Genomic DNA, 14,434 nt, shown 5'->3' on the forward strand with positions numbered 1-14,434 from the left:
ATCAATTTTGATGAAGAGTAGAATAGTACTCTACTAAAATAGTATTGCGACTATCCTAGCAAACACTTTTTTTGTTGTTTTTTGTTTTTTTTAATTTGAAGACCAAGCCTCACTCTGTTGCCCAGGCTGGAATGCAGTGGCACGATCCCGGCTCACCGCAACCTCTGCCTCCCGGGTTTGAGTGATTCTTCTGCCTCAGCCTCCCGAGTAGATGGATTACTGGCATACGCCACTACACCCAGCTAATTTTGTATATTTAGTAGAGACAGGGTTTCACTATGTTAGCTAGGCTGATTTTGAACTCCCGACCTCTGGCGATCTGCCTGCTTCGGCCTCCCAAAGTGCTGGGATTACAGGCGTGAGCCACCACGCCCACACTTTTTATGGTTTTTGTTTGTTTGCTTTTTGTTTTGTTTTGTGGTAAAACTCAAGCCCTTTGCTGTTTCTTTTAGTGCAAATATGGAAAGGTATTAATTTGTAAACTAGATGGATTTTCCTGGAAAAACTAATTTTTTTATTCCTATACTTTAGAAAAATAAATGCATATGAGACTTTGTTTGCCTTGCCATTTCCTAGAAAACAAGTAATCTTTAATAAGGAGAATGAAAAATAGAGAATACCACCTTTTCAGAGAAATAATCAATTATCAAGGGAGCAAGTACCTTCTGGAAATCAGTTGCTTTGTTTACTAGTTCTAATTCTATCACTTGCTTACTGTGTGACTTTGGACAGGTCGTTTAATCTCTTGTATGAGAAGGGGAAAAGAGAGGGAGCTGGTCAGACTTGGCCTTTCAGTTCCAGTGGGCTGCGATCTAGTGATCACATGAAAAAAAAGAGGAGACAACCCATCGAAATTGAGAAAGGAAAGTACTGCTGTGGGAAATACAATTAAAAAAATATTTTGAAGGAAGTATATTGGTGGGTTCTGCTCTATAGTGTGTTTGTGTATATGTGTGTGCATGCATGCACCTATAGAAAGTTTATTTCCTAAGCCCTACTAAATTTAGGTGTTGGTTGCCTCTTTACCAGAAGAATCAAAGTTTTGAGGAAATTGACCAGAAAACAGAAATTATAATTACTATCTAACATCTAATAATACTCTTACTACATCAGGTTCAAGATGTTGTTCCTATAACTAGTTACGACACTGCTGGATCATTCCTTCTGCTGGGATGTAACAATGGATCAATATATTACATAGGTAAGTGTACAGTCACTTAAAATGCTCCTGCTTAATGTAATTTTTTAAATGAGAGCAAGAAAACATTACCTATCAGTTTTAAATAGATATGCTATTTATTTTAATGCTGTTTAAATTGTCTATGTTTTAGATATGCAGAAGTTCCCCTTGCGGATGAAAGATAATGATCTTCTTGTAACTGAACTGTATCATGATCCTTCAAATGATGCTATTACTGCTCTGAGTGTTTACCTCACACCCAAAACAAGTTAGTACATGGCCAATTATATACATTCTTGACTTTTTATCTTTTTATTCATTAATTTATTATGTGACTAGGTCAAATTAAACTGGTGTCTTTCTTTTTGAGAATTGTAGTGCTAAGGATTTCATCTCTACAAAGTCTAAAATTTGTATTCAGTTTTATACTGAAGTCAAACATGACTAGTAAACAAAGATAATTTGAGGCGGAAAATTGGAACTTCTGCTGAATTGCATTTGTTGAGCCATATTATTATAATATTAGCTGAAATTACAAAAAAAATCTGCACATTTATCTTCCTATTAAAATAACTAATTTTTCACATTAAGATTAGGAGCTTTTTAAAAAATAAAAAGTTCTTAGACTACTACTGGAAACTAAGCTTATTTTCTTGGGAATTTAAAAATTTAAGCTGTAGAAAAAAGGTGTTTTATAACTTTCAGTGCATTTTAGAGGCCATTGCAATGAAAGTAACAGACTAGTTCTGTAAAGGAGTAAGAGATAAACACAAAGGGGAAATTTAAAATTTATCTGTAATGAAAGGAGTTCTAATAAACATTAATATATATTCAGTAATAATAATAGGTTTGGATGTGCTACTTATATAAGTCATCATTTTATTTAAATTAACAAAGGAAACCATAATTTTTAATATGAAAGAAATATTCAAGAGTATACCCATGAATTTGACTGAAACCATAGTAGGACTTAAATTGTATTGCTCTAGAAATAGGGTTCAGTAAACCATGGATTTCTAGCCAAGCTGCCTCTTTTTGATACCAGCTGTCTTTGGCTGCTTTTCTGTCACAATGACAGAATTGAGAGGTTGTGACAGAGACAGTGTGGCATGCAGAGTTTACAATGTTTACTACTTGGCCCTTTACAGAAAGTGTGCCAACCCCTGCTCTATAATGAGATGTGGATTTTTTTTTTAATCTAGTTAAAAAGCAGGCATAAAACTGGGAAAGTTTTACAAATCAAAGCACTTCTTTTGTTGTGGCGGGGGATTTTAAGACATGAAAAATGCAGTCATCTTTCTGGTTATAGGAAGTGTTTTTCATGACATGCTTTTTTTCCTTTGATTCAGGTACTTTCAGATGAATCAGTTAGTAAAACTAGAACAGCTAGTAAAGCTAAGAGGTTCTCTATCTGTGAAGCTTTTAAGAGTATAGGTTGCTGAATTTTTTCCTATCTAAATTTACGATGGGGATTGGGCACTTTTGTAAAAAAAGAAAAGAAAAGTCAATGCTGAACCTTAGATGATTAGAAGAAACAACATATTGTAAGTATGATGGAAGCAATGTAATGGATATGTTTATTCCCTAGCACAGTGTTTTGAAACTTCAATAGTATTTATATATATAGTATTTATATCTAATGCTTGACTATTTGAGAATGATTTAGTATTGTAGTTTAAGTAGAACAGATGGTAATTCTAGGCTACACATAATAAGGAATATTGCTTTTGGGATACTATGCATAATAAGGAATATTGCTTTTGGGATACTATGTAGTGTTCTTGGCATGGCAGATTTATGAATTCTTTAAACTATGTTGAGTATCTACTATGTCCCAGTTACTCTGTAAGGTGACAGATAAAAAGATGATTATGATTCAGTCTTCGTCAATAAGGAGTAGAAGTAGCTAGACATATAAATAAGTACAGAATAATATGTTATAATTGCTATGATAGAACCTAATAGTGCAAGGCAGGAGGTGAATAGTTACGTCTTGAAGTGAAGGTTAGGAAAAGATTTGTCAAGGAAATAATGATTTTAAGATGACCCGAGAAGTCTTAAGATTTTTTTTTTACTGAACTGGATTTAGGGCTGATATAAACAGTGAATCCGGCTCTGCCTATTTTATCATAGGGAAGCTTTGCAAGGGTAGCTTTTTTATTAGCATTCCGTAATATATCACCTGTCAACTCGACTTGATATAGGTGTCAGTGGTAACTGGATTGAGATCGCCTATGGTACGAGCTCTGGAGCAGTACGAGTGATTGTACAACACCCAGAGACAGTTGGATCAGGTCCTCAGCTTTTTCAGACTTTCACAGTTCACCGAAGTCCCGTAACAAAAATCATGCTATCAGAGAAGCATCTTGTATCAGGTAAAATAATTTCATTAGTACTGGTAAAGAACTTGGCCTTGTGTGTTATTTTCTGTACCCGTACAAATTAAAAGAATGAAAACGCAGTGTTTATGTGAGAAAAATATACTAAAAGAAGTACTAGAAAAGTTTAATAACTGAGGAAATTATGATTGTCTTTTAAAGATTTCTTTGAGCTGGTCATAGTGTCTCACGCCTATAAATCCTAGCACTTTGGGAGGCCAAGGCAGGTGGATTGGTTTAGCCCAGGCGTTCGAGACTAGCCTGGGCAACATGGTGAAACCCCGTTTCTACCAAAAAAGAGGAAAAAAAAAAAGATGGTTTTTATTTTGCCTGGTTTTAATATACATCAATTTAGGAGATGTGATTTTTTTTTTTTTCTCTCAGCATATCTTATTGCAAAATATTTATTTTGACCCTGCTAAGAGGAATTTTTATTAAATTTTTCAACTTTTACTTTTAATATAAATCGGGTTATCTTATGGTTTAATGCTAAAACTGTAGATTTAAATGTGTATTTTGATATTTTGTCATCTCATAAAAATAATAAAAATTAAAATTATAGAGATTATTTGAAGAAAATAACCTTTTCATGCATTTGTAGTTCTTTATAGTCATATAAAATTTTTAAAAATTTAAATACTAATTGGATACATAAAAAATTAAATACTAATTTTCAAGTTTAACAAATAGTACTTTCTGATTACAAAGTAAAATTCTATTGAAGAAATTAATTGTGTATGGAAGATGATTTCTAAAAGGCTTTGTGAAAGTTGCATTGTGAGTTGGGTATGTCAGTAGAGCTTGCTTTCTAGAGGAGTCTTACATTAACTCCTTTTGTAGAGCAGTTCCTACCCAACTTAAAACTTTTACAAACGTGGTTTTCATGTATCAGATTTGTTTTTATGAAGGCTGGCTAGAAGGTAATGCATCTTTTGTGAAAGATGTAGTGAAAGTTTCTCAATCTCTTTAAACACCATGTGGAGCTGAAATTCAGTCCATAGCTGACTGATTATGCTTTTATTGAATGTGTAATTGTTTGTGGTATAAGTAGGCCTTGCTAAAACAGTCTCTGTTAGGTTTTCATAAAACATTACTCCCCTCCCCCACTGAGGAGTTTCTAACTCTTGCTGGTGCCTCCTCTTTTGCCCAATTGGTGAGTGTTGGATTGCCCTTGAGCTCTTTCCTGTACTCTCTATTCTTCTTTATCTGCACTTTCCCGGTTGTTTGAATAGTAGGTAACTATATGTCAATGGCTCCCAAACTTTCCTCCACCTGTGACCATCCAAAGAGTTCCAAACCTGTGCATCCAGTGTCTGGATCTCTGGTTGTATGTTTAATAGGCATCTCAAATTAAGTTGGACAAAATGGAACTTAACGATTTCTGTCTCAAAAGCCATCTTAGTATATGCAGTATCACCATCTACTTATCTACTAACGCTGAAAATCTAGGAATCATCCTTGATTTCTCCCTTTCTTTCACCTCTCACATAGTACAATTCACCAGTAAGTCCTGTTGGCTTTGCTGCCACATTATGTCACAAATCCAATCACTTTTCTTTTTTTTTTTTTTTTTAGACGGAGTCTCGCTCTGTTGCCGGGGCTGGAGTGCAGTGGCCGGATCTCAGCTCACTGCAAGCTCCGCCTCCCGGGTTTACACCATTCTCCTGCCTCAGCCTCCTCCGGAGTGGGACTACAGGCACCCGCCACCTCGCCCGGCTAGATTTTTTGTATTTTTTAGTAGAGACGGGGTTTCACCGTGTTAGCCAGGATGGTCTCGATCTCCTGACCTCGTGATCCGCCCGTCTCGGCCTCCCAAAGTGCTGGGATTGCAGACTTGAGCCACCGCGCCCGGCCAATCCAATCACTTTTCATTGCTGTCAGTCTACTATCTCACATCATCATCCTTTTTCCCCTAGATGACTGGTAACTTCTCAGCTTTTCCCTCTCTGTGGTACATATTCCACACAGCAGCCAGAAGTATCTTTTAGAAATGCAAACCAAGTCTGATTCCTGATGGCTTCTGATTGTATTTAGAATAAATTTAAATTTCTACCATGGCCTATATGGCTTTTCTTATTCTAGATTCTACCTACCTTTAAAATCTCTTCCCAACTCCCATGTCACTTTTCTCATTGCTGATAACACTCTAACCTTTGGCTTTTCTATTTTTTAAAAATGCCTTAGAGAACTTTTGCGTTTGTTCTTTTTATTTGAAATGGTTTGCCCCTAGATATTTGTTTGGCTGCATTCTTGTCATTCTGGTGGCATTTCAAATCCCTTGTCAATGAAGACTCCTTGGCCACCTGCTTTAAATTAAATTAGCCAAACCTCTATCCAACAATAACTTTCTCTAACAGTACCTTGCTTTGTTTTCCTCATAGCTTTATCACTTAATCATTTATTTGCTTGTTTATTATCTCTGTCTTCTAGAAAAGTTTTCCAATAGCAGAAACTTTGTTCTGTTCTCAGCACTTAGCATAGTTCTGACACATAAAAGATGCTGAATAAATGTTATGAGATAAGGCAACTCAATGCTCTGAGAGGCCGTTTTGCAGGGTTACTGTGATGTTTCGATGGTAACGTATAGAGATACTCTGTAATAATTGCTATTGTGGTTATAATGTTATTGTGGGATGTGATACCAAGGAACTACTTTGTAAAACTTGTATTTTAACATCAGATATTTCATGTAGGTTTGACACTTATGTAAGTTTATCAAGAGAAATATCCTTTTTAAGAAAAAATCTGGAGTATTTTGTGTATACTTAGTTATGTTATTCTGCCACCTGGTGGATATTAACACATATGTAATGACATTGTTTTCCTTATAGTGCAGTTTGATCCCTTGAAAAACTTTAGATAATGACTGGTATTAGCAAAATTGACGTAGTTGTCCAATTGAATCAACTAACAATATTTAAATTATTTTTCAGAATCCTAGTAAGCTTAGTAGTGAAATCAGGAAATGATTTCCCATGAAATTAAATAGCCTAGTACAAAATGTCTCCTTTTTCACCAGAAAACTGACAGTCTAGTAATTGAGAATTTTGTTACATAAGAATAGAAAGTACACAGTTGTTACTTATATCTATTTGCCAAAATTAAATTTCTTTCTAAAGTTTTGTTTAAAATATGTGTAACTGTAAAATATGTAACACATTTTTACCTGGTAGTAAATATTATGTATGTGTGTATATAAGAAATTTTGGATACTTTTCCTAATATTTACGGATGAGTTCATAGCTCATTGCTAATAATAACAGATTTTCTAAAATCATGAATGGCAAAATTAGTATATTTTTTATTAAAGCATGCCAAAAAAGTAGTTTTTGCGTTAGTAATACATTTTATGGTGTATATTTTCAGAGTATCTACTCAGACAAAAAAAGTAGAGATAGATTAGGAGACATTTCAGTATATGCTCAGTTAATATTCTGTTAGCATAATAAAACTAATTGGAGCATGTTTTTTAAATGCAGACTTTCTTTATATAAAAATATTGCTCAGCTTTAGTACAGAATCTTAATTTTCCATAATGTAACGATGAGTGGGCAATAAATAGCTGATTGCTTAAGATGTTTGACAAATGTCATTTGTGCCAATAATTTTTCGGTAAGTCCTGATCTAGGTTAATATTTGAGTAGCATAAGCAGAAACAGTTTCTATAGTTAGGAAAAATAAACTAGGAAACTGTTTACTGTGTAGTTTAGCCACAGAACAGGACAATATTCAGCATCTTTTTTCTTACACACGCATTATTTTTAACCTTTACTACATTTATACCCTACAAGCTATTTTTATGAGGATCTGTAGGTTTACTTGACATACCTTATATTTTTCAGCAAGGTAAAGCATACTCAGTTTTCTCAGTTAAGTAGATACAAATTACATATGGTTTTAAGATAAATATATTATTTGCCACTTATACTCTGATCTGTTTAATGTAGATGAGAGTGAAAAAAGTTAAAATGAGTTTTTAAAAGTAATTTTGCATTCTTTTGTGTTCTCTTTCTCTGCTAGTCTGTGCAGATAATAATCATGTCCGGACGTGGACAGTAACACGATTCAGAGGAATGATCTCTACTCAACCAGGTTCTACTCCTTTGGCGTCATTCAAGATACTCTCCCTGGAAGAGACAGAAAGTCATGGTAGCTATTCCTCTGGAAATGACATAGGTGAGTTAGGTTATTTTAGGGCATTTTTAGGTACTATATTAGCTGTTCAGAAGAAGCATATCAACTAATAAAACCATAAAAACGAGTTTTAAATACAAATTTTTTATTTTAATTTTGAAATTCTAAACAGAATTTTAGTGTATCTTTCTGATTAAATTCTATAAATTCACGAAATTATTTTATTGCAGCATTTTTCATTAAAATGTTAGGAGAGCACATTTTTCGTATTAATGTTTCCTCATTTAAAGAATGTCATCTTCACATGTTAGCTACTTTTATTATTAAAACTGTAATAGCTGTGTACATTTGATATTTGAAATTTTTTTTGTTAATCTACTGAAAATAAAATTTGAAGCTAGAAAATGTTCCTATATAATGAGAGTCATTTTGATGACATCGTAATATTCATTACGAAACAACGTAGCATGTCTCCATTGATGTTCTCTGATTTCAGCAAAAGGTGTATAAGTTTAGTTTAGGTTTTCTCTCTATACACCATACATACATGTGCACATGGACACTCACACATCCACACGTGTGCATACACATACACAGTCTTCATAGAGATCATTCCACCCCCGGCCCCATTTGAAAGAATCTTACTGTCCTTATAAGCCACTTAAGATAATTCTACTACCACAGCCTTATGATTTTTAGAAAGAGAAATATGCAGTGTTACCAGTTTTAACAGTTGTTATGTAATCCCAGTTCTCTGCATGATGCTAGGCACTGGAAGTTTATATTGTTATTTATTAAACAAATATTTATTGAGTGCTTGTGTTCTAGATACTAGACATTTAAAAAAGTGCAGTGAACATCAGCTTACGATGTAGTGAGCAGTAGGAATTAAATGAAACAATTGTATTTTGCAACTCTGCTTAAAGACATAGGTCAAAAAGAACCCAGAGGAGACAGCGCCAGGATCTGTGTTAGAGGTTGTAATATATGCTCTCATTTAATCTTCTTGACAATTTAGGAGGTAGATACCCCACTTAATGTTGACGGAAGCTGAGATTCAGACAGCACTTCATAGAGGTTTTAATGTTTGAACTGATACATGAAGGATAGACATTTGTTGGGTGTGTAAGATTCTAGAGTTGGAACATTCCTGGCAGAGAAAACAGCAGGTTAAAAGGGTAGAAGCCAGGGGAACTTGGCAAGTTTGGAAAATGTCAGGAAGGTCATTAATTGTTAGATTATAGGATATGTGGGTAAGAATAGTAAGACATACTGAGTGAATAGGCCAGTGCCAGATCATGGAAGGCATCTATATATCAAACTAAGAAATTTAGATTTTATCTTGTAAGTAATGGGGACCTTTTGAAGAATTTTGAGATTGATACTAGATTTGTGATATGTATAATTCATCTTTCAAGAGCATGCAAGAAAACTTGACAGTGAAGACTTAAGAGAGTGAAACAAGGAAACCAGAAAGGAGGAATTTATTAACCAAAGTGCATGGTGGTCATTGACTAGATGTGGCAGGCATGAGAGAGGAAGGAGTCTAAAGTGACCCTAAGGATGCTTGGGAAATGGAGTAGCTGAGTATTACTTACTAAATACAGAGATATAGAAAGAAGAACTTATTTTGAAAACAAAGATGAATTCAGACTTGTGTATTTTGAGTGATAATACATATGGATACTATTCTGTGGTGTGAAGATATACCTGGTCTCTGGAGAAAGACCTTAACTAGAAGTTATGTTTATGAGTATTCTGCATATAAGAAGCACCTGAAAGCCCCAGGAGTAGATGTATTGTTGAAGGAGAGCATGTGTATTGTGAATACAAAGATATTTATAAACAGCCCTGTGAATTAATTATAAAACCCAGTAAGATAAAGGGGACAGGGAGGGTTTTCATTCCTCTTTACAATGGTATTTAAAACACATATATCCTCAGAGATAATTGGACATATTGATCAGTGGAACAGCGTAGAGTCCAGATTCAGTAGAGTGGTAAAGGTGGAATCTACATTGTAGTGGGTAATGCAGTAATAGATATTGGAGGTGTCCATGAAAGAAAGAAGTAATGGAGCTAGTTGGAAGGCAAGGAAGTTCAAAGGTCATGTTTTTACACATAATCTTAGCCAAAAGGTCGAGAAGCAATCGAAGGTCATATTTTTTATGCCTCCAACTTTCTCCCTCATTAAAGTTAGGAAAGATCTGGGGATATTTTGTATTCCAAGGAAAGGAGCCAATTTGGGAAGGGAGGTGGGGAAAGAGAGGGCAAAGAATTAAGCTATGAAGAATAGATTATGGGTCAGTCTCATGTCAATATGAGGTTCAAGGGGAGAGAAGATACAGTTCTATAGTCTTTTCATTCCTAGTTATTTTATTCTGAGTTATTTTATTCATGGTCACTATTTTAACCTTGTTAATGAGTTATTGAATGAGGACTGTCATTTCATTTTAATAAAATTAGAGATCAGAAAGTTCCAGTAATTGAGCAACTGCGTAATACAGTGAAGAGCCAGACAGCTTAGGTTTGTTTGAATTCCACTTCCGTCATATAAAGACCTATGAGATCTTTCGTTAACTAATCTCTTGGTGCCTTATTTTTCTCATCTGTAAAATGGGGATAGTAAATAATAGCACCTCCCTTAAGTGGTTATTATGGTGATTAAAATGAGTTTATATTTGGAAAGCATTTACGGTGGCACATGCTAAGTACAGTATAAGTGTTTGCTAATTAATAATAAAGATGACATTGGTTCATTTATTAAGTACATGTATGATTCGTGTAACATAACTTGGGATATATTGTCTTTAAAAATTTTATTGTAAAACTTCTTACAATACTTTTTATGAATTGTAAGTTGATACTGTTTTAGCTACTCTGTATAATGGGAAAAGAGAATTATTAAAATTTTATGTTTAAGTTTTAAACAAAAACCTTTTTCTTTATGTTATTGTTCAGGATCTTTCTAAAATATAATAGGCTATTTATCTGTCTTGCCAAATACAATAAAGTGAAGATAATTGAATCTTTCATTTTAGATTGAAAAGCTTCAGGGTGCAACCCAGTAGTAAATTTTATGCTGTACTTTAGTCTTCATACTGTACTTTGTTTTTCTCTTTTGGTTTACCAGTTACCTTATATAAAATTGTGTGTGTTTTTTTTAAATTTGAATCCTTAAAAAGAAGAAATACTAAAGGAAGAAATGTGGTTAACAGAAGCTTCAACTAATTACATTCCATCTGATGAAGTTTCACTTTATATTTTAAGATTTTGTGTGTTGTCTTCTCAAAAAAGTAAAATCAGTACATGAAATGACTTAATGTATATGCCTTTTTTAAGTTATAAGAATCTAAGCACATCCCCAAAGATAGTAAATATCTTAACAGGTCTCCGGCTAGTACTGTTAACGTAGCACCTTAGGACATTTTTTCCTTTAGCTTTTACAGCCTTAGTTATATGTAAAATATAACTTAGAAATAATTGTGTATTTCTTTAAAAATTTTTTAATGCAAATTGAAGTACTTGTATACATTTATTCCATGTCTGATTGTGAGCTGAAATGTGATAACATATTGGTATGTATGAGAAATTCTTTTCTTGTATTAAGAGTAATGTTCCTTTTGTAGAATGAAAGAACTAAAATTTTAATTTTTTGACATTTTTGTTTTCTGATCAAGGACCTTTTGGAGAGCGAGACGATCAACAGGTGTTTATCCAGAAAGTTGTTCCCATCACCAACAAACTATTTGTAAGACTCTCATCTACTGGAAAAAGGTAACACTTTATTGTAAAAATATTTGTATTCAGAAGCCACCTTTTGTCTTACAGAACATATGGCATAATTTGACATATTGATCAAAGAGTGCTAGTAGAAACAAATTGTTGGGAGAGGAGTCTATTATCTCATAATCATAACTCAAAATGAAGACAGTATACGTTATGCTTACTTTCTGGGATTTAAGAGTTTCACTGATGCTGTGGACAGTTAGGAGGGACTAGTGGTAGAATAAAAGCACAGTGAACTTTTTGCATGGCCAAACATAAATACTTATTAATTTTGTTATTATAAGCAGTTTCTTTGTTTAAAAAACCTAGAACTTGAATTTATTTTCCATCCCATATAAATCTGTATACATTATTTATGTTTCTCAAATAAAACATATTACAGATTTCCTGACATTCAGTATCCCCTTTTAAAATAAAAATGACAAATATTGATTATTAACAATATCTTGGCACAGCTTACAACATAGCACCCATGTTTTATTTTCTATTTTAAACTAGTTTCTGTCTACTTTAACATGGAGAGAAATTATGTCTCCGTGAGAGCAGGATTCCTGTCTTTATGCGGTCTCCTCGGTATTTGTATGTGAATGCTGCCCTTATGCTTCCATTATATGGCACTGGCAGTATTCCTCTGTTTAGTCTTTTCTATTCAAACTTAAAGAACATAGTGATTTTGCTGAACTAATTCTGGCACTTCCTGTTACTAGCTATGTAAATGCAACTCAAGTTATTTTATTTCCCTTAGCCCAGTTTCTTTATAAAATAAGGTTCAACGACTTTGGCAGCATATCATAGGATAAAGTAAATTTCAAACATGTAATATCTTACATGGTACCTAACCATAATAGATGTACAGTAGATGTTAATTTCCTCTTCCTTTTGACTGAAATTTTACTTCTTTTAAAATTATTATTTATAACCTCAGATTTTACTTCAACATTTCTCTGCTTTAAAAACAAATTTTTTGACAACGGGAATACATGGACACATGGGAGGGAACAACAGACAACAGGGAGCCTGTTTGGGGTGACGGAGGATGGAGAGAGCGAGCGCATCAGGAAGAATAGCTAATGGATGCCAGGCTTAATACCTAGGTGACAGGTTGATCTATGCAGCAAACCAGTATGGCACATGTTTACCTATGTAACAGACCTGCACATCCTGCACATGTAGCCCAGAACTTAAAAGTTGCAGGGAAAAAGTTTTTTGCATGTCAGACAAATGAAAAAAGTAAAATTCCTATTAAGAGTCCATTAGGAAGGTTATTGTTTTCATTTTATTTATTTATTCATTTATTTATGAATGAGACAGAGTCTTGCTCTGTTGCCAGGCTAGAATGCTGTGGCGTGATCTCGGCTCACTGCAACCTCCAGACATGTGTCTGCTCATGTCCTTTTCCCACTTTTTAATGGAGTCGTGTTTTACTTGCTGATTTAAGTTCCTTATAGATGCTGGATATTAGACCTTTGTCAGATGCATAGTTTGCAGATATTTTCTCCTATCCTGTAGGTTGTCTGTTTACTCTGTTGATAGTTTCTTTTGTGGCGCAAGTGCTCTTTACTTTGGTAAGGAAGGTCCCGCTTGTCAATTTTTGTTTTTGTTGCAGTTGCTTTTGGAGTCTTTGTCATGAAATCTTTGCCAGGGCTGATGTCCAGAATAATACTTCCTCGATTTCCTTCTAGGTTTTTTACAGTTTTAGGTTTTACATTTAAGTCTTTAATCCATCTTCTGTTGATTTTTGTATGTAGTGAGAGGAAGGGATTGAGTTTGAATCTTCTGCAAATGGCTAGCCAGTAATCCCAGCACCATTTATTGAATAGGGAGTCCTTTCCCTATTGTTTATTATCAGCTTTGTTGAAGATGAGGTGGTTGCAAGTGTGTGGCTTTGTTTTCTGGGTTCTCCATCCTGTTCCATTGGTCTGTGTGTTTGTTTTTGTACCAGTACCATGCTATTTTAGTTACTGTAGCCTTGTAGGATAGTTTAAAGTTTGGTAGCGTGACGTCTCTGGATTTGTTCATTTGCTTAGGATTGCTTTGGCTATTTGGGCTCTTTTTTGGTTTCATATGAACTTTTGAATTGTTTTGTTTTGTTTTGTTTTTGAGATGGAATCTCGCTCTGTCGCCCAGGCTGGAGTGCAGTGGCACAATCTCGGTTTACTGCAAGCTCCGCCTCCCTGGTTCATGCCATTCTCCTGCCTCTGCCTCCTGAGTAGCTGGGATTACAGACGCATGCCACCACGCCGACTAATTTTTTGCATCTTTAATAGAGATGAGGTTTCACTGTGTTAGCCAGGATGGTCTCGATCCCCTGACCTCGTGATCCACCCACCTCTGCCTCCCAAAGTGCTGGGATTACAGGCATGAGCCACTGTGCCTGGCCTAGAAATAGTTTTTTCTAGTTCTATGAAAAATATCCTTGGTAGTTTGATAAGAACAGCATTGATGTAATTACTTTGTGTAGCATGGCCATTTTAACAATATTAATTCTTTCTATCCGTGGTCATGGAATGTTTTTCCATTTGTTTGTGTTGTCTGCTTTCTTTGAGCTGTGTTTTGTAATTCTTGTTGTAAAGATCTTTCACTTCTCTGGTTTGCTGTATGTCTAGGTATTTTATTCTTTTTGTGGCTATTGTTAATGGGATTGCATTCTTGATTTGGCTCTCAGTTTTAATGGTAATTGCTGTATAGAAATGCTACTGATTTTGGTACATTGATTTTGTTTTTTAAAACTTTGCTGAAGTTGTTTATTGGATCTAGGAGCCTTTGGCAGAGACTATGGGGTTTTCTAGGTATAGAATCATTTGATTTTCATTTTAATGTTACTAATCCTGTTGATTTTAAAATTTTATGGTTGTGTTTTCAACATCTCTCTTAATATTTTGACGAATAAATTATTTGAGAGATGAATTTTTTACATTAAAATTCATTATCGCAGATTCCCTAAATTACTGTG

At 34.4% G+C, this 14,434-nt stretch overlaps 1 protein-coding gene across 1 annotated transcript in view; it reads left to right on the top strand.

Annotated features, from left to right (window-relative positions):
- Nucleotides 1–14,434, top strand: part of KCTD3 (potassium channel tetramerization domain containing 3) — a 56,293-nt gene that overhangs the window by 35,633 nt on the left and 6,226 nt on the right. Inside the window, exons 11-15 of the mRNA XM_011929420.1 lie at nucleotides 1,114–1,201; nucleotides 1,332–1,448; nucleotides 3,385–3,555; nucleotides 7,579–7,734; nucleotides 11,373–11,469. Coding sequence (XP_011784810.1) covers nucleotides 1,114–1,201; nucleotides 1,332–1,448; nucleotides 3,385–3,555; nucleotides 7,579–7,734; nucleotides 11,373–11,469 — 629 coding nt within the window. The remainder of the gene's footprint in view (nucleotides 1–1,113; nucleotides 1,202–1,331; nucleotides 1,449–3,384; nucleotides 3,556–7,578; nucleotides 7,735–11,372; nucleotides 11,470–14,434) is intronic.

This window comes from Colobus angolensis, unplaced genomic scaffold (assembly GCF_000951035.1).
Source record: "Colobus angolensis palliatus isolate OR3802 unplaced genomic scaffold, Cang.pa_1.0 Scaffold81, whole genome shotgun sequence".
In the NCBI taxonomy this organism is placed as follows: Eukaryota; Metazoa; Chordata; class Mammalia; order Primates; family Cercopithecidae; genus Colobus; species Colobus angolensis.